This window comes from Nannospalax galili, unplaced genomic scaffold, assembly GCF_000622305.1.
Source record: "Nannospalax galili isolate Female #2095 unplaced genomic scaffold, S.galili_v1.0 scaffold567, whole genome shotgun sequence".
Lineage (NCBI taxonomy): Eukaryota > Metazoa > Chordata > Mammalia > Rodentia > Spalacidae > Nannospalax > Nannospalax galili.
This window is the reverse complement of record NW_008357638.1, coordinates 2,418,687-2,439,705: the sequence shown is the minus strand read 5'-3', so window position 1 is coordinate 2,439,705 and position 21,019 is coordinate 2,418,687. Positions and strand designations below refer to the sequence as shown.

At 38.4% G+C, this 21,019-nt stretch overlaps 1 protein-coding gene across 3 annotated transcripts in view; it reads left to right on the top strand.

Moving 5' to 3' along the window:
* Positions 1-21,019, top strand: part of Wdr7 (WD repeat domain 7) — a 359,330-nt gene that overhangs the window by 73,010 nt on the left and 265,301 nt on the right. For all 3 annotated transcript variants that reach the window (XM_008855378.2, XM_008855377.2, XM_008855376.2), the window contains exon 14: positions 2,161-2,375. In XM_008855378.2, the coding sequence (XP_008853600.1) occupies positions 2,161-2,375 (215 nt within the window). The remainder of the gene's footprint in view (positions 1-2,160; positions 2,376-21,019) is intronic.

The window sequence follows — 21,019 nt, the reverse complement described above, 5'->3', positions numbered from 1 at the left end:
AATAGTACATTGCTATTTTAATTTGAATTTTTCAAATAATGTTAATATAATATTGTTAATAATTAATATTAATAATATTAATGAGGCTGATTTTTTTCATACGATTCTTACACATTTGTATTTCTTTATTTAAAATTTTATATCCTTTGAACTTTTGTTTTCTCATGGATTGGTAATAACTGTATTTTAAGTTGTTGTTTGTGTGTCCAATTAACCAGCAAATATTTAATACTACATATAGGCACACTACAGTGGACAGAATACCCCCAACTCTCTAGCTCTTGTGCAGTATATAGTTCTTGCCTATAGAGGCATGTCAGAAACTCCTGCAATAGAGACTGGAGCAATGACCCAATGGTTAAAAGCACTTGCTGCTCTTGCAGATTATCCAGATTTGGTTTCCAGCACCCACATGACAGTGCACAACCACCTGTAACTCCAGTTTCAGGAGCTCCAGTGTCCTCTTCTGGCCTCCTCAAGCACTGTATGCATGTGTTGCACTTACATACATGCCATCAAAACCCTCATACACATAAAATAAAAATAAATACATGTTAGAAAAAACCTTAAGTATACAATTGGTTAGCTGGCAATTAGAATTATGGAGAAAATAAAGCAGAAAGGGAGAAATCAGTAAATTAACCTGAGTATGGGCTAGAGAGATGCCTCAGCAGTTAAGAGCACTGACTACAGGGCTGGAGAGATGGCTCAGCAGTTAAGAGCACTGACTAACTGTTCTTGCAGAAGACCCGGGTTTGATTCCCAGTACCCACATGGCAGCTAACAACTGCCATGTTCCAGGGAATCTGACACCCTTTTCTGTGCTCCGTGGGCATTACATGACACAGTTACACTTACCTACATGCAAACATAACACTCATACACATAAAATAAAAATAATAAATAAAATATTTATAAAAAAAGAGCCCTGACTACTCTTGCAGAGGAGCTGGGTTCATGGTGGCTAACAACCATCTGTAACTTCAGTTGCAAGGGATCCGACACCCTCTTCTGACCTCTGTGGACATTGCACAGCACAGGTGCACTTACATACATGCAGGTAATACATTCACTCACATAAAATAATAATAAAAATAATATATGAAAAAAATAACGAGTATGAAAGATGTTGATGAAGTCTCTGCTATGCAGGGGAAAGTTTGTGTTCTGTCTTAGGAAGTCTATAGATGGAAATGAATGGAAAGGAAGGCCAAAGGAGGTACTTTGAAGTAGCTGTGAGTAGAAATAGATATATTTTGCAAACATATGGAAATCATTTGGGTGATGAGACAATGAGAATCAAGAGGCTGGGGATGTAGCTCAGTGGCACAGTACTTAGCACTTGCCTAGCCTGTGCAAGACGCTGGATTCACTCATTAGGGCTGCAAAAGAAAGTTTTGCAGACTAAATGGGGAAGATACAGTATTTTTTTCCCCCTGGTTCTGTGGCTGTTTCCTAGGGAAACAGCTTCAGGAATTATTGAAGGAGAAAATGGACACATTTTAGTAAGTTTGTTGTTGTTGTTTATATAATGTTGACATACAACTCTGAGAAAGGTGAGATCATTGAATTCAGTGTTTGTAAACAATATAAAAGTATGGGAATAGTCAAGGAACCCCCCCCCCCCGAGAAACAGAAGAGGAAAAGCATGATGGAGGTTCTCAAGTCTTGGCTATTGGGGACTAGAGAGTTGGCTCAGTAGTTAAGCTACTAGTTGCTAATTGCTCTTGCAGAGGACCCAGGTTCAATTCCCAGAATCCACAATGGCAGCTAACAATTGTTCATAATTTCAATTCCAAGAAAATCCAATGCTGTCTTCTGACCTCCACAAACATTGCACAATACCATTGCACAACACAGGTGCACTTACATACATACAGGCAATACATTCATACACATAGCATAAATAAATAAAAATATTAAAAAAACTCTCTTTGACTGGGACTTTACTGGGAAGCTGTGAGGTCTTAAGAGAGAAGAATGCTTGTGGAATTTCCATGGAAGATTATTAGGGAAAGGATGTATAAGGTGATACTTGTGAGAAGTACTGATAAAACATATTTCTATGTAAAATTTTATGCCAATTTTTTTCTGAAACTAAAAAAGCAAATTAGAAGTTTATAGCATGGTGTAATCTAGGTGAATATCCTTGCTTTCCAGGTGCACTGGATCGCTGCGTGATGGGGATAACAGCAGTAGAGATACTGAACGCTTGTGACGAAGCAGTTCCTGCTGCAGTTGATTCACTTAGCCACCCGGCAGTCAACCTGAAACAGGCTATGACAAGACGTAGTCTTGCCGCCCTCAAAAATGTGGCCCACCATAAGCTGCAAACCCTTGCAACTAACCTGTTGGCTTCTGAGGCCTCTGACAAGGTGAGCTTTGTATGGAGTTTCATGAAGCCTGTGGGTTCCACATAATGTCCTTAACATCATAGTTTTGGAGTTTCTTAGAGAGTCATCTGTGAGAGGGGACATTAATGAAAAATAAATTTTTGGTTTTTATTTAGATTTATCTAGCATTTTAGAGTGTTTCAAGTACTGGGCATTGTGATAAATTATTTTTTTATTATTCAATGACTTTAAAATTATTTTTACTGAACTAAGGGATGCCAGTTTCTGATCATCAAGCACACACTGTACCCCCCCCCATCCCCCAGGTGGAATCTAATCTCAGTCACATTTTCCTGTTACTTACAATTAAGACATGAGTGGCTACTTCATTTTGCAGAAGATTGTCCATCAAAAAGAAACAATAATCTCCAGTCATTAAATTGGTTACTTAATCCTTATTTTTGTAGAGGCGAACTGCTATGTGCTTCGTGGTATTGTGTTCTACAATATGAACTGACATGTGTGTCTCAGGTAAAGGATAAATGAAGCCTAGAGTATTTCATCTAAATCATTACCTAAAATTCAAATTCCATCTGAATATCCACTAGAGTTATTTATGACAAATAGTACAAATATGATTGTTTTAATTCTCTTTCATTTTAGATGTATTTATTTTTACCTATGTTTATGAGTGTTTTATCTGGATAGATAGATGTGTGCACCATGTATATTCTTGGTGCCTGCAGAGGTTGGAAGAGGGCATTGGATTCCCTGGAACTGGAGTTACAGGTATTCTTGCCATGTGGGCCTGGGAACTTGACCCAGGTCCTCTGCAAGAGCAGCCAGTGCTCTTAACTGCTGAGCTATCTCTCCAGCCCTAATCTCCCCTATTTTTAGTTTTAGCTCTTCCCCATATCTACAGCTAGCCTGGAACTTGGTATGTCAACCAGACTGGCCTCAATTTCACAAAGCTCTGCCTGCCTCTGCCTCCCTTGTGGTTAGATTAAAGGTCTGTACCACCATGCCTGGCTTTTAAAATCTTATTTATGTATTTTTCTCTTATTCTTGATTTCTGTTTGTAATTTATTCCATTTGACAGTTGACATTGTTCTAGTGTCACGGGTTGTGAGCATTTGATGCAGATGGAGTGTTGTGGTACTCCACTTACTTTCAATGAGACTTAACATGATAAATTAATGTTGTGTTTTTCTCACTTAGCTCTAATGGTTAAGGAAAAATGAACAGTAGTTTCAGTTGGCTTTTTAAAAAAATATTTTATTTTTTTTTTTTTTTTAATGTGTATGAGTGTATTGCCTGCATTTATGTGAGTGCACCTGTGTTGTATAGTGCTACAGAGGTCAGAAGAGGTTGTCAGATACCCTGGAACGAGTTACAGATGGTTATTAGCTACCATGTGAATGCTGGAATCAAACTTGGATCCTCTGCAAGGCCATCTCTCCAGCCCCGATTTCTGTTTGTTTGTTTGTTTTTTTTAATTTTTTTTTAATTTTTTTTTTTATTTTTTAATGGTTAGACGCATGAGTGAATAGTGAAGGGGTTGAAAAGCTCACCTGCATCTTGACAATTAGCCATGACTTGGTGAGTGCTGGCAGCATATGAAACGCTGTAGGCTGTCCCACTGACCCACATCCTCCAGTAATTGGCAGTAATATCACCCTTTGATCATTCTTTCTTTCCCCAAGATATTAATGTTTTATCGGCTCTGTTGTATTGTATATTTCATAAATTGGACTTGTGAAATCCTTCTGTGGTTTTCCTCTGTGCTTTCAGGCCAAAGTCTAAAATTTGAGGAGAAATCAGAGCTTAAATGTGTCTGTTGTACTTGTCATTTGTTTTAAGGAGCCACATATTTGACCTAGAAGTTAGCATTCAGAGAGCATCGTTTCATCGTAATATGTGATATGATTTTAATTTGGAGCAAATGTGTAAAGCAGTGTGTTCAAGAGCATGCATGCATGTTTCATTGTTTTTCTTGGTGTCCTCTAGATATAAAAGGTTTGCTCTTTTTCTTAATGGTAACTCCTAGAAATAAAAATTTAGAAAAATAATTATGTAGCTGGAAAATTCAAGAAAAATACATAGTACAGTACCATTTATGAATGGCTTTAGTATGCAGTCATGGTCCATTATGTGATTTTTACAATCTTGTTTGTCCCTGTTTTAATAGCGTATTTTATAGTGCAATTAGTGATAAAAGCACCAGATATCAGAGAGACTACACTTCTGTATTGTAAAATATATTGCTTGTGAACCTCTTCAGTCTTGTAGTAGTGGTAATTGTTGCCTAGCCTACACGGAAAACAATTATAGACAGGAGAAAAGGCTTAGGAAGCTGAGGCTGCAGGAGGATAATCACTTTATGAAAAATGTATGTTGGCTGTACCATTAGGGATTTCTCTAACTATTTTCTCATGTTGAGTGTGAGGCTCCCTCTGAGGGGAATACTTAAAGAGCTGTCCTGTGGATGGCTTTCTAACCTCAGGAGAAATAAACCCACCTAAAGTTTAAAAACAAAACAAAAGCCATGACTAAGAGCTGCTCAGTGGCACAAGATTTGCTCTAGGATATTAGATGTTCCTTTTCCATTGCTTTCAGTGAAAAGTCAAGTCTCTATTGAGATTCCTTATAGAATGTCCAGCTTTTGCCTGGTTATAATAATTTTGACCATTGACAATACAGAATACTTTCTTTTTCTAATTATACTAATTCTAGTGGGCTTGCAAAACTGCACTCAAGGATGGAGAATTTACTGTTCTATTTTTTTTCCTCAGTAGAGGAGCAAAAGAATATTGAGGAAAAGTATGTATCACAAAATTTGGTCTTTGCAAGGTCATGTACATTGTAACCTTTGCATATTTCCCTTAAGACACATATCTCATTTTCTCTTTTTAATAACTTATATTCTTATCTAATTTTTCCTATTGAAATCCAGTTTTAATTTAATTTTTTTTATTTTTAATTTTTTAAACATTTTATGTGTATGACTGTTCCCTGCATGCATGTTAAGTGTACCCATGTGGTACAATGCGCAGGGAGGATAGAAGACGACGTCAGATCTGTGGAGTTACAGATGGTTGTTAACCACCATGTGAGTGCTAAGATTTGAACCTGGGTCTTCTGTAAGTGCAGCCAATGCTCTTAACTGCTAAGCCATCTCTCCAGCTCCTTGAAATTCAGTTTTTTAAAAGAAAATTTATTATTATTATTATTATTTATTATTATTTAGTGTGTCTGTGTGTGTGTGTGTGAGTATGGGCACATATGTGTCATGGCATGTGCTTGTTTAATTTTTTCCTTCCTCCTTTACTTGGGTTATGGGGATCAAGCTCAGGGTACCAGGCTTGGTGGCAAGCACCTTTAATCTGAGTCACCTCACTAGTCTGAAATCCATTGTTTTTGAAGGCAAGTATTATGCCTACTTATCTGTGCTTTCCCCTAGTAGCAGCTGTGCATTAAGTATCTGTTGAATTTGATGCTGTGTAACAACAGAAGGTACTCATCTCCTCTGCTTCAGCCCCTTGCCATATCTGTTCCCTTCCCTCATAATCCATTGTCTCGAGATCTACTTTGTGATACTTTTGTCTATCCCATTTCATGATTCTTTTTTAAAACTTTATTATTTTATGCATGTGTGTGTCTGTGTGAGTGTATTCCATGTGTGTGAGTGCCCCCAGAAGCCATAAGAAATTGTCAGATTCCCTGGACCTAGACTTGAAGGTGGTTGTAAACTGCCTGACATGGGTGCTGCGATCTGAATACAGGTCCTCTGCAAGAGCAGTAAGCACTCTTAACCGCTGAGCTATCTCTCCAGCCCCCTTTCATGATTCTTTCTATGATGAGCATGATTGCTGATTCTGACCCTCTGCTCTGATTTGTATTCACTTTTGGTTTTTGGTGAGTATAGTTGTTGGGCATGATTCATTCTCCTCTGTCAGTGTCAGTGTTTTCAGTGTTATTTCACATCACTGAATGATTTCAACTTCACCCTCTCCTTCACTCTGCTTGCTTAATTGCAGCACTGTTGATGTTTTTCAGTTAGTTGTTCCTTGAGTTTGGAGGGCAATAGTCTGTGCTGTAGGATGTTGAGTAGCATTTTTCCTGACTCACTTTTATGCAGGTAGTACCTCTCCTTAGTCATGACAATCAAATGTCTTTAGACACTGACAGATTTCTTCTGGCAAAATTGCTTCCAGTCTTCAAAACAATACTATGGAGGAGAAAGGGAGAAATTGCAAGAATCCTATGTTCTATATTCCCCCTGCCCCCGTATTTCTTTAATATCTTTCCCTTTTAGGATATCCCCAACCTTAGTGTCTCTAAGTGTTCAGGCAAAATGAATTCTTACATTCCCTTTGTGCTCACATCTTCCTGTCCATTCATTTGATAAGACGCTTTCCTTTTGCATAGGGACTTAAATTTTTTTCTGTTTCTTGTTATGTGTTGAGCATCCCAAAGGCACCCATCAAATGTTTCTTCTTTGTATTTTTTGTGTTCAATGTAGTTTTTTTGTGTTTACATTGTTACATATGATGATATATAATGTTATCAACTAGAGAAGCATGGTGAGTAGCCAAGAAATTTAGTGGGAAGTTTGGTTGGATGTTTAGATTGGAATCATATTGTGAAAGAACTTGATTGTATAACTGAGGGCATAACAGGTGATTCTGTTCAACAGACATTGAATAGTTTCAAAAGATTTTGTTAAAGTATATTTTTCATATCTAATGACATCTATAGGACATTTACAAGTGCTGATGTAGGAAAGTAATGTGGGTTACTGGAATGATACAATGAAAAGTAATGGGAGCAAGAAATAGGATTAGACAGTGGAGATATGGATGAGGGACTGGCTTGTATGCTGTTATGTAAGTTGAGCAAATGGTTCTTCGTAAATGAGCTTGAGAATATTTTGACTTTGAAGGTTATTTCAGAGGCACAAGTCCAGCTAAAGGAGGAATGACAGTGCTAATAATGGAAATGTAGAAGCCATGGAATTGACCTTGAGGATGATTATAATAAGAGATATTTGTCTCTTCTGAATGTCAGGAGAAGATGGTGTGTGGGGGAGAGCAAGATACTTCTGAGAGACAAGTAACTTGGTGCAAGATAGCACAGTGTTGTGGGATCCTGTCTTCTAAGCACAGTTGTCATTACTACCTTCACCAGGGCAGCTGTGACTAACTTGTAAGAGATCCCCACGATGGGTCTTTTGACAGTCTCTCATAGAGGAGAGAGTGGGAAGGGTCATTAGACCCGCACCTCAGATTACAGCCACTCCTTTCTACACCTCCCTCCCAGCTGTGTGATTCTGCCCAAGCTGCACATGCTGTCATGTTCTTGGGGTCTCCAGAAGTCATGGATTATATGGAGTGCCGATAGTTAGCTGAAGTGGGGGTGTCATCATCCACTTCAATGGATGAGACTATGGTGCAGTTGCTTTGGAGTCATCCACACTCATGTACGTGCTCTAGACTTCAGTAGAATTGTTACTTTGGTCTGTTGTTGGTGCTCTATCTGGAGTGAGTGGACGTTTGTGGAAGAGGATAAAAGTAGGTGGTGATATCTGTAATAGGAAGGAAGTGGGCCTCATCTTTTGAAGGTAAAGCCGTCTTTTTTTTTTAATTGCCACAGTGCCTGGCATAGTTATGTACTCGGATAGGAATTAGATTTGTAAAGTGAAAGTTTCTGCTCAACTGTAGATTATACATGGTAGTATTGGTGAATGTATAAATTACATGCTAAGAAGATGGTCTGAATATCCAGAATGCTATCTGATGAGTTAGTTATCTTTAAAGCATTTGCTACAGACACTAGTTCTTGGGAAGAGATCCAGGGGGATGTTTTGGGTCAAAGGGATTTTATCAGTGAAGCAATGAAGCCCTTAAGTGCCGTGATCTTAGGCTTAGGGTATGTGATTTTCTGTTCAGCACTTTTACATCTGGGATTTTGTTGTACCAATTAAAATCACTGTTTTTTCATGACAAGATTGAAGAAATTGAAAAATGACCAGTGCTTCTCCTTCACCTTACATTTTTCTCCCTGTTGTCTAATTAGTCAAAGCCTGGGGGGAAAATAAAAAGAATGTGCTGTATCGGTAAAGGTCAGTACCTTTGTATTCTGTGTAACTAGGTGAGAGAATGAAATTCAGAAGTCAGATGCAACGTACTAAAAACGTACTGTGTTTTTTGTTTGCAGAATTCCTGCTGTAAAAAAAATTTTTTTCTGATTAAATCGACTTTATGATTCCTTGTGAAAAGGGCAGTGTGAGGCAGACAGGGACAAGCCAAATGACGTTGTATTCAGGGTGTGAGACCTTGTCTAGTGGTCTGGTCTTGCACTTAGAAGAATTTTTATGTTATGTATGACCTTTGAAGAATCAGTTAAACTCACTTAACATTTTAAATACTCCAAAATTCTAATGAATATTTTAATAACTATGAATATGATGAACATATTTTTTATACATTTACAAGTATATAAAATGTATTTTGGGTTATTCCAAATGATTACTAGGGCAAAGTTTTAAATTATACTGTCTAATCTTTAGCAAATAAAGAACTTTAACTAAACTGTCCTAGTCTTAAGACAACAAAAGAGGGCCGATGAGGTCACTTAATGGGTAAAGGCCTTGTTGCCAAACCTGTTGAAATGAGTTTGAGCCCTGGACCCACATGGGGGAAAAGGAAGCCAACTCCTGCAGATTGTCCTCTGACTTACACACACACACACACACACACATACACACACACACACACACACAATTTAATGAAAACAAAACAAAAACAACCTGCTGGGGCGTGGTGGCAAATACCCTGCACTCAGGAGGCAGAGGCAAGTAGAGCTCTGTAAGATCTAGGCCAACCTGGTCTACATGATGAGTTTTAGGCATGCTCAAGCTACAGGGAGACCCTGTCTCAAAAAACCCCTAAATAAATAAAAATAAATAAATAAATAAATAAATAACAGACAAAACTCCAAAAGAATAAATATGACTATAAGAGGAAAAATATATTTCTTCACTAAAATAAAGAAAATACTGATGGCTTTTCATTCTGTGAGGAAAAAGGAGAGATGCTAGAAATAATAGTCTAATAATAAAATAATTGTGATCTATGCTGGGTGTGATAGTGGGTGCCTTTTATCCCAGCCCTCGGGAGGCAGAGGTAGGTGGATCTCTGGTCCACATAATGACTTCCAGGTGGGCTGGTACTAGGGAAATGCTGTCTAAAAAAAAAAAAAAAATCACAAAAAACAATAAAAAAGAACAACAACAAAAAACTAAAAACAAGCAGAAGTGAGGTGAAGCTTAGTAGTAGAATGCTTAACTGCTATGAACAAGGCCCTGAGTTGACTCAGTGGTGGAGTTACAAGTTTTCAAAATAGAGGATGTTGCCAGACAATCCAAAATTAAGACAATGTACTGCCGACATACTTGAACTAAAAATAATTACCGGGAATGAAAATGTAGGAGTAAAAACATGAAGATGAATATGAAATGTTGAATGAATGAACAATAATAATAATGTACTGTAAATTTTTAAATTGGGCTGAAGAGTTGGCTCAACAGTTAAGAGTATGTACTGCTCTTCCAGAATTTGATTCCAGCACCCACATCAGGCAGCTCACAACCTCACAACCTGCTCTCAGTGAGCTGTTTCCTCCAGCAAGGCCACACTTCCTAAAGGTCCCATGATCTCCTTTAAACAGTGCCACCAACTGACCACGTGTTCAAATACTTGAGGATATGGAGGACATTTCTCATTCAACCATCACATTATCCCACAAGTCTGACACCTGTTCCACATTCTCTGTAAGAACACATCAACTTTCACATGTATATGAAGGGACACTATATGTAGATTGTGAATGCATATGGTTTTCTATGGGTAAATGTGTGTACATTATGTGTATATATTTCATAGCTTGGGATAAATAATTGGAAATTTTCTAACTCAGGTTACCAACTTTTTCTCTAGTTTAAAAGAAATTGGTTTTATATTTCTATGAATATAATATGAATGACTCCATTAAGCAGTAAAGCTAAACTCAAATTTTTAACTAAAATTTTGAAATTTAAGTTTTAAAATTAACTTAGAACCCCATGGTTCTAATGCCTTACTGGCCATGTATTTTTCCAGTAAGTGTTTGATGAGTTTATGAATGGGATCCATAGTTCATTTTATGTAGTCCATTATATTCTGAGCCAGGGAAAAGTGGTTTGTCCTGTGATGTTTTTAAATTCAGATCAGTTTGTTTTCCCTTGGAAATGTATTAACCGAAGACATGCTGTACTAAGAAGAAATTTAGATTGTTATGGAATGTATGTGAGATATAGTGAAGGAGAATTTCTTTATAATACTACATAAATCAAGTTATAGACTGCCAGGGGCTACTAGGTGATTAAACCCTATGACCTTCCCAGCAGCCAGATCCTCCATGCCCTAATGTATGATACTTTATATCTAATTCTTTTTTGATAACTTGAAGGTATTGTGATAGAAGTGTAAAGGTTTGTGACCGATTATTAATATTTTAGCACTTTGAAGAAAGAATTAATTTCTTCTCTCAATATATGTGAAAAAGTCTCTTCTTTATTAGTCCATAAAACATTTTGAAACTTCTTGACTTTTATAGCTTCTGTTGCAAAATAATCGAACCAGTCTCGTTCAGTAAACATTTATTGACTAGTAGGTACTGTGTTAGGCCCAAGAGAGCCAAATGAATAAGACATGATATTTACTCTCAGGAAATGTGAACAGATAAAGTGCAATGCACTGTAGCCAGTGGGCTGCACAGAAACGCAGAAGTATTGCAGAAGTCTGACCTGCCGGAGGTGATCAGGATTGGCTATCTGGAAGAGGGATGAGTGGAATATATTTGGATGATGGATACAGATAGGTTACAGTGTGTTCTGGGAGAAATAGAGTCCACAAGCAAAGAGGGAAGTGGAAATACTGTGTTCAGTCAGTGTTGCTGGAGGATCAGCTGGGAGACAGGTGGTAGGAAATAAAGGTGAGTCCTTGTTGCACCATGGGAAGATGCTGAAACTTTTATCTTTTTACCTCAGTGGCTTTCAAAAAATTTAAAAAGTATAATCTTTGAGTTCTTTCCTCAAATGGAATTTTACATGAAAGCCAGTCAGTAAAATTGATAAGAAGGAATACAGTGGAGAATTTAAACTCAATAATTGAATTGAGTTGTATTCAGTGGGAGCTGATGATTGATTGGGTATGAGTGATAAGGAAGGTTGACTCAAAGGTCTCCTGATTGATTGAATAGAAAGTGGTTCTATCAAGTGTGATATTGAATGTAGGAGCAGGTTTTGTAGGAGATGGTGAAGAGTTGCTTGCTTTATGGAGACTCTAAGGCTCCTGTGTGTTACATACATCAGGAGGCTTGTTCGGTGGTTTAATTTAAGGGTCTGAAACATGAGGGAGTGGTGTGGTGATGGGATATTCACATTGATGAATCCTTGACATATAGCTAGTGGTTAGTGCCATGGAAGTAAATGCTTTATTCAGATATAGACTCTTAGAAATAGCAGCTTTAAAGGGAGCAGGAAGAGGAAGTGATTCTGGGTAGGAGCAGCATGAAATGTATGAGGGGAACTAGGAAAATGGGAAGTAGGAAAATGAGCAAAGAGATAGGAAAGAATCACTGTGTTAAATGTTGAGGCTTTGGAAGACTGAAATGTGTTTTTCAATCAGATCAGAGTATCCCTTTTAAGACTGCCTTGCATAGACGCTAGGGACAGAAGCTGGAGTGCGAAGGGTTAAAGAGTGAGTGGGAAAAGTGGAAATAGAAATAGCAGGTGGAATTTATAAGCGGGGAAGGATTGAAGCAAGAGAGCAATTAGATGGAGCTGCAATTTTAAAGACAACGATCAGCCCTGGGCTGAGGATGAAGAGCCAGTAGAGAGAAGAAGGTTCAAGATGGGGGAGGGAGGACTTATCATTGATGAATGAGGAAATTCAAAGGCAGAGACAAAGCAGTGGGGCTTTGTTGTGAAAGAAGAAAACCTTATTTTCTGAAATTGCAAGGCAAGAGGACAGGACAGGCTTGGGCATTTGAATGAGTATGTTTCTGCGGTAGTGAATGAAGATTGAAGAGAAAACATTTCTGAAGCCTATACATTTCTCCCAGATATTTAAGGGAAGTATATGGGGAAAGAGAGCGGCAACACCTGAGCAGGAATTGAGTGTGGCAGAGGTTTGGGGCTGACACTGGGAGCTAGGAACAGGAGAAAGAGTGAATTTGTAGTTGTAACAGCCTAAAATAAAAGGTGTAAGGAAAAACCAGGGAACACGTTTTCTTACTGTTGTAGGATTGCAGTGTTGTTGTTCAGACGTAAAAGGAAGTGAAAGGTAGTTGTGAAAGATTGATTGGTATGATTAACCATGGGGTCACAGTTGGATGAGGGAGGAGGGGGATGATGGTCCTTGAAAAAATGGTGGAATCAAGTGGCAAAGTGATAGCGGTTTGCAGACTGTGCTGCTCATTGAAATCACCCGGGATCTTTAAAAACTACTGGCGCCTGGCCCCTACCACAGACTTTCTGCTTTAATTGGTTTGGGACACAACTGTGCATTGGGAATTTTAAAAGACCTCCAGTTGATTCTAACATGCAGCGGTTTGTGAAGCACTGCTCTGAAGGTGTAGAGCAGGTGTGCTGGGATAGCTGAGTTGTAGAAGGTTGAGACTAGAGGACAGTCATGAGTGTTCAGCATTCTCAGGTAAGGGCAGCCTGGTGAGACGGCTGAAGAGTGGTGGGCTGAGACAGGGTGGAGGGGAAGCTGACTGGAATTGAAACAGCTCTGTGACGCTCATCTGAGATGATGCAAAAGAACTTGCAACCCACTCTCCCAGACTTTTCTGTTTACTGCTGAGTGAAGAGTCTCATGATAACAGCACAGTGCCACCTGATAGGCTTAGTGTGGGAGAAAGAATTGAGAATGCGGTTTAACAATAGCATCTTTTACATGCTTGTTCTAGTGGTCTGTGAGATAATAGTTTAAAATATTGTTGATACAAATAACCCTCCTTCAAACAAACTGGTGGTGAAACTAATAAATTCTATTTTAAAAGCAAGACCAACATCTGAGAGCCATCATTTATACCAAACATCCACCAAACATCCCACCTACAGAAGGTTAATATATGCAATAAAACCTTTGTGCCATTACTCTGCACTTCACATAGTATGACATGTAGTTAGAATACCAAGTCTCTTGAAAAGTGTCGCCACCTGCTATTTATGATTAAAAACAAAAAAATCCACTAGTACCTCCAGCACAATTACCAAGGGTAACCTTAGTAACTTGCCTTGTTACTAAATGATTCTGTGCTTATATGCCTCTTCCTTTGAAACCTTTGACACCCTTTAAGGAAGTCCCTGAACCACCAAGGCCACAGACTGTAAGTTGAAGATCATTTATCTATATGGATACGGAAATTTCTTAGATGGCATATGACCAGGACAGCTTTGAACCAGTGACAATGCCTTTGAAGGCTTAACTTTTTCTATTATGGAATTCATATGATGATGTGTAGGATTTTACACATCATAAAATTAATCCTATTTGGTCCTTTCAGGGAGGCAGGTTATTGCAATATTGAAGGGTAGGACGTAGAATTGGTATGAATTATAAACTTTGTATAAGAATTGTATGTATACAGTGCCTTCAGTAGCCTGGAATAGGCAGAATATATCAAGAGGTCTTCCATTCATGTCTCTACTCTTTTCTTCTATAAAATGATCTTCATCACATCCATACACCTTGTACATACCAAGTCATACTCATACCTAGCAGTAGTCAGGCCTGATGGGAAGCATCTTATCTCTTCAGGAAGAAAGATCCAGAACAAGAAAGACAAAGAAAGAAAGGCTTTTTTTTTCTTTTTCTTTTTTGTCAGCATTAGTGAGGGTTGTAGTTTCTAGAAGGAAAATTCTTAGTTTCTGGTGTCCTGCAGGTATATTTCAGTAAATATAACACTTTGTTTGGTGTGTCTGAATGCCCTGTCCCCTCTTTCCCCTGTCTATCCCCTCTTAGTCCTGGGGACCATCACCCAACAGTCAGTCAGAGGCTCTTCCTCTCTGACCCTCTGCCTATGTTTCTGTCCTAGTACTAGTTCTACTGTTCAAATATATGTCAGCAAGTGGGTGTGTTGGTTTCCATTTCTGTTTCTTTAGATCATGGTTACTAAACTTTAACAATAGTGACAAAGCTAGAGAAGTTATTGATGTGGTGAGACTGTCTTTTGCACTGTAGTATTTTAGTGGTTTCCCCAGATTCTACCCGTGAGATCCTGTTAACATGCCTTTGTGCCAGTACTATATATTTTGCATAGTATGGCATCTAATTAGATTACTGAGTATCTGTAGGAAACTCTGGCCACATGCTAATTTGTGATTTGTACAGCAAAATATAGAACTAGTTCCTCCATCATTATTAGAAAATGGTACCTTCCGTTGTTGCCAAAGGTCTCTTGAGAGTAGGGGGAGAATCACTGCTAGGCAAGAGCTGCTGCTCTGTATCATACTTGGAGGATCATATGATATTCCTGGTATTTCCAATGCCCAGCACCAAGTGTCCATTAACTCACTGTAAATAACCCAGTAACTTGAGGGTTCCTTTCCTCTACTGCCTCTCTTCTGTTTCTAGAGTCTCTGCAAAACTAATGCTGAGACCCTCCTGATGTCTAGAATTATTCAGAACATGTGGGCAGTGGCAGGCTGATGTAGAAAGAATCTGACTTCCTCCTCCATTTTCACCAGGCACTTACTGTGTGCCCCAGAGTGACCGACTTACCTTTTAGCTTCATTTTGTCTTTAGCTTTAAAATTGGGATAATTGGGTTGTAATGAAGTGAAATGTAACATGTTGAAAACATTTATCACAATAGGTGTTCACCACACACTACTTTAATACTCTTGATTGATGATTGACTCCTGCATTCATTCAGCATATGTGTAGTACATGCTATGAGCTAGGCCCCAAGCTAGAACCAGTTGAAGAGTGCATCAATCACATCCACACCCTTTGGGTGCTGGCATTAAGAAGCTCCTCTTCTGGCGTGGGGACTCATGTGCAGTTCATCTGGTGAGCCTCAGACTACTTAAGGTATGAACCGATGGGAGAGAGCCCTAGGGAGATGAGCCTGACCTCCAGAGCCACCAGGAAGCAGACAGACTTGATGTCAGGAGGAAAAGTGGGGACAACAGCCCTGGCAGAGGTCACAAGATGTCCTTGTGGGTGTGGGTGAGAACAGTGTATGGGCCAGCAGGGTGGCAAATGGAATATGGCAAGAACTAGGGCAGAGTTGAGAAAGTTGTGCTGTTTCTGAATTTAGGGATTGCTCACTACAGTGACCAGAGTAGATTACAGCAGGGGTTTTCCTTTCTGTTTTCCTTTGTCTTTTCTCCTTTTTGCCACTTTTAGTCTTATACTTTGCGCTTGTTCTTACCAAGTCAGCGCCCCAGAATCTTACTTTGGTACCATTCATTTACAAATGTTAAGGGTGTTGACAGGCTAGAAGGCTAGTTTTCCAGTAGATCTTTGTAGTTTTCCCTTTTGAAGTTCATTTAAGCTCTTTTCACATATATTTTTTAATATATGATGTAAAATGATGGGAGTATTGTTTTCCCCCTTAACAGAGAGAAGAATATGAGTTGTGTTATCAGCTGTTTACAACACCTGAAGCAGGGAGTCTTTCTTTATTTTGAATGTAAGGAAGTTAGCTGGTTCATTTGAAAGTATGTGCTGCTGAAGAGGGCTCTGGTCTCATTTCTTTGGGGACTTGGCCCTTTGGTTGGAATTGAAAGCCAGCGCTGTTGTAAAGACTGTGCTGCTGTTGTAAAGACTCTTAATATATTAATGTTTTGATCTCTTAATATCTCCATACCATTTGGCTATTATTTAAACACTATTACATGTGACCCATAGAAATATCTTCGGAATATATTTTCTTTGTAAAAGAAATATAAATGTAATTAGTTTTCTTGTGATTTATTTTATGTACATGTTAAATGCAGTACAATATCCAAGCTCAAGCCCTTTTATATGTTAAATACCTTTTGTAGCTTATACTAATTTATATACTTGTTGATAGAAGCACCTGAGAGAAAAGTTAATGGCACAAACTATATGACTATATTATCATTCATGCTGAATCATGAACTCCCATCCTATCCCAAAGCAATGTTTGAGATAAGTAGGTAGTATATTATTTAATTTCCTAACCAGTATCGTGAAGTAACAGCAGTATGGCAGCAGAGGGCGCCAAATATCCACTTCAGGCTGGCACATTTCTTGTAATTCCCTAGTTTTTTGTGCCTCCTTCTTCAGTCACGTCCCTTTCTCTTCCTTCCTACCTACCTACCTTTCTTCATTTTCCCCAATTCCTAAATTATTAGGTTACTGTTGAAACAATATTGTGAATATTTTCTAGTAGATGAGGCATTTCCTCAGCTATTTTAGATTATTTTAAAGGTCCATTAAGACATCTGGTTGCTGGGCTGGAGAGATGGCTCAGCGGTTGAGAACACTGATTATTCTTGTAGTAGGCCTGGGTTCGAATCCAAGCACTCACATAGCAGCTAACAACTGTCTGTAACTCCACTTCCAGGGGATCTGACAGTCTCTTCTGTCCTCTGCCAGCACTGCACGACACGTGTGCACTTACCTACACGCAGGCAATGCACACATACACATAAAATAAAAATAATAAATAAAGTATTTTTAAAAAAGACAATCTGGTTGCTTTTATCCAGTGTGCCTTTTACATTTGTTATTGTGCATGAGAACTCTAAAAATCCTTTTAAAGAATTTTCATCAATGAAATACCATATATAAAGTCAAGGTGAAAATTAGTTTTCCTTTATTTTTCCTGCCAAAATATTATTGGGTATCAAGTCAATTTTTCATACTGTACACAGGAATTTTAAGTTATTTAGAGTGTGCATTATAAATATTATTCTCTTTTAATTATGTGTTTCGTAAAATATTAAATTATTACTTAAGTGTAATTTTTTCTTATAATCTATTTTCAGATTCAGTTTTGATATCTATAGAAATGTATGCATCTGTTTTGTAGACCCTCATTTTCTAGCCTATCTTTAGGATCCTTAATCTCTGATTTCAGAGCAGATTCTAAGTTTTTAAAAGTCACCAACAAGGCCTAGGGAGTGGCTTAGTTGGTATAGTGCTTGTTGTACAAGCATGAGGACCTGCCTGAGTTTGGATCCCATCAGCCATGCAAAGAGCTGGGCATAGTAGTACAGATCTCTTGTGACAGTGCTGGAGAGGAGGAGACAGGCCTAGCTGAATCAATGAGCTCCAGGTTTGGTGAGAGACCCTGTCTCAAAAACTAAAGTGCAAAGGAAGAAACCTGACATCAGCCTCTGGCCTGTATGTGCACCCCCCCCAAACATATACATTGCACACATGTAATACTGCACACACCCACCCACACACATCAACATTTCTGTTTGCATTCAGTTATGAAAATCAGCTAACACAATGCTTGCTGGTGTAAATCAATTCTGTTCTTAGGTAAAAACCTGTATCAAGTGATATTAAAGATGGGAATTAGTATTCATTCAGAAAAATAATAAATTACAAGACCATCTAAAGATAGTCTTAAACCATGCTATTGAAAAGTGATTTTTGTGGGGCTGGAGAGATGGCTCAGTGGTTAAGAGCACTGGCTGCTCTTGTAGAAGATCCAGGTTCAAATCCCAGTACCCACATGACAGCTGACAACTGTCCATTACTCCAGTCACAGGAGAACTGACAGCCTCTTCTGACCTCCGTGGGCACTGCATGACACGGGTACACTTACCTAGATGCAGGCAATACACACATACACATAAAATAAAAATAATAAATAAATTTTTTTTTTAAAGTTAAAAAAGAAAAGTGATTTTTGAGATAAACTTTCAAATCAGGACCTTTGAAGTGAATGGTGGGAGAGTAAAATTATGGCCAGTGTTTAAACTTTCCTCTTGGGACTAGAGAGGGATTTTAGCAGACATGACTGGGTCTAAAGTATATTCTGCTGTACAAAATAATGAAATATATTATAACAAGGATATGTCAATGTTTTTCCCTCTGATGATTCTGTGTTATTATATTTTTGTTTATAGGGCCTTCTTCATCTGAATGTGTTTATGCAAAACTGTGTATTTGAATGAAGATTAATGTCAGGATTATAGTTTTGTTATTTCCTTGGGTTTTTGTTAATAGATAATTTTACCTACTATTTGCCACAGGTTCACTTTTAGTGATGGATAATCAGTCTAGTAATTTTTTTTCCTGTTTTCTGTTGTATTTAAGTCAGTTTCCTTAAATTTCTCACATGGCTAAATATGTACTATATATTTTATAGTAAGTTTCATTTTACTAGCAAATTGGAGACTTTCATTCATGTATACTTAATGGTTTAACTTTCCTTGTCAAGTAGGTTATTCCACTATTTCCTTAAGTACAGAGACATTGTTTTCTTCCAAGCCTATTGCACATGAAAGGTCACTCCACAAATGTTTGTTGAATTGAATCGAATCTTGCTTTGTGATAGCTTACTGGTGAATTTGTGAGTACATGTGTTGGGATTTCTTAGCAAATGTGGCAGAGCAAGTATTATGAAACTTCCTGGATCAGCTAGCCTATATTTGAAATTGTTAAGGATATCTGGTGATTTGGGCTGAAGTGATGGCTCAGCAGTTAAGAGCACTGACTGTTCTTACAGAAGACCTAGGTTTGAATCCCAGCACTCACATGGCGGCTAACAACTGTCTATAACTCCAGTTCCAGGGGACCCGATGCCCTCTTCTGTCCTCCATGTGCATTGCATGACACAGGTGCACTTGCATACATGCAGGCAATACACATATACACATAAAATAAAATTAAAGCCAAAAAAAAAAAAAAAAGACTATCTGGTTATCTGAAAGAGTCAACATCTTCTCAGATGTGTATATTTATGATGAAGCCAAGAAGCCCTTGGAATTTAGTAGATACTTCTGTTACTTTGGTGGATTATCTTTTTGTTTTGTTTTGTTTTGTTTAACGGATTTTCTAAATGAGTAGAATTGGTTGTCAGGCCTTGGTGATGTAAAAAACGACCCCTCATCTACAGGACCTGGTGATGAGTGACTTCCTCTCCTTCTTTCCTTCAGCTTTCCTCTCTTCTCTTTTGTCGTGGTGTTCTGGTGTTCTTTCATCTTGTACGCTCTTTTTGTCTGGGGTGCTATTAAGTACAGGTTTTGTCACATGGCACAATCAGTAGCCATAAGAGGTTGCAATAGGAAGAGTCACACGCAGTCTCATACAGATATCATAGTAACTAGATGGCCTTTTTGTTTTTCAAGCACGGGGCTGTTCACTGGCACATCTCAAAGATGTGCAAGACCCAGGCAGTCCTCGGGGTGCTGATGGGTACATATGTGGCAGATATCAGATGAGAGTCTACCTTGTGTCTTTGCTCTTGCATTCCTTTTACTTCTGGCCGTTCTCAGTGCTTTGGTAATTTCTTGGCCGTACTTGTTTGATTTTATTTTGTTTGGCTGATAATACTCCCTTTTTTGTAAAAGAATGTTGCAAATCTTTACTAGAAAATAGTCTTCAGCAGCACTACGGAACATTCTTGGTTTACCTAATGTTACCTATTCTTTGATGCCTGTTATTAATAAAAATTTTCTTATCAATATATTGGATATATAGATATATACTTATTGTTTGTAATTTTATGTTTAATTTACCTAAGTTAGTGCTGGTAAGAACAAAGCACTAAGCATAGTGTCTGGTATTACATGTCTAGTATTTGAAAAAGCAAATGTAGGGACTGGAGAGATGGCTCAGCAGTTAAGAGCACCAACTGCTCTTGCAAAGGACCCGGTTCGATTCCCACCACCCACAGGGCAACTAACAACTGTCTGTAACTCCAATTCCAGGGGATCTGTTGCCCTCTTTTGACCTCCGTGGGCATTGCATGAATGGGTGCACCTGCCTACATGCAGGCATTGTACTCATACACATCAAATAAAAATAATAATAAAACTTCTTAAAAAAGCAAATGTAAAGCAGAGTGCTGAGAGAAAGGAAAGGCTCAAGTCCACGCTCTTCGTTTCATCCCAGCTTTCACCATCTCAGGGTTAGAGCACTTTAATCTTCCCTCATCTGGATGGCTTCTGTTATCTTTCCTTTCCTATTCATGACTCTGCTCTTGTTCCTTTCTAGCTTCAAGGTAAATGTTTATATAGTTAAATTTGATTATGTTACTTCCCTCATTTGAATAATTGTTCTCAGACATTACTGCATAAAGTTATCTGCTTACTCATTAAACAGATCCTCTCAGACTTCTAGTTATACTAGATTTGATCTGATCTGATACCAGGCCCAGGAGCTGTATTTCACAAAACACTCCTGATGATTCTGACTAAAGTACTGGTTTAGTGGCTCTGGCTTGCAGGATCAAGTTGAAAAGCCTCAGCGTGTTTCCATGTGCTCTCAGTGACCCATTCCCTGTAGTCTACATCTTGAGCATCTGTGGGTTCTTCAGTATCTATCCTATGAGTGCCTCCCATTGTCCTTTTCCACATTTTGCTTTTTTCTTTCTGCCGTGAGTGTTCTTTCCTCACTCAAGTTATGTCCTTTGTGAGGAGCTCCC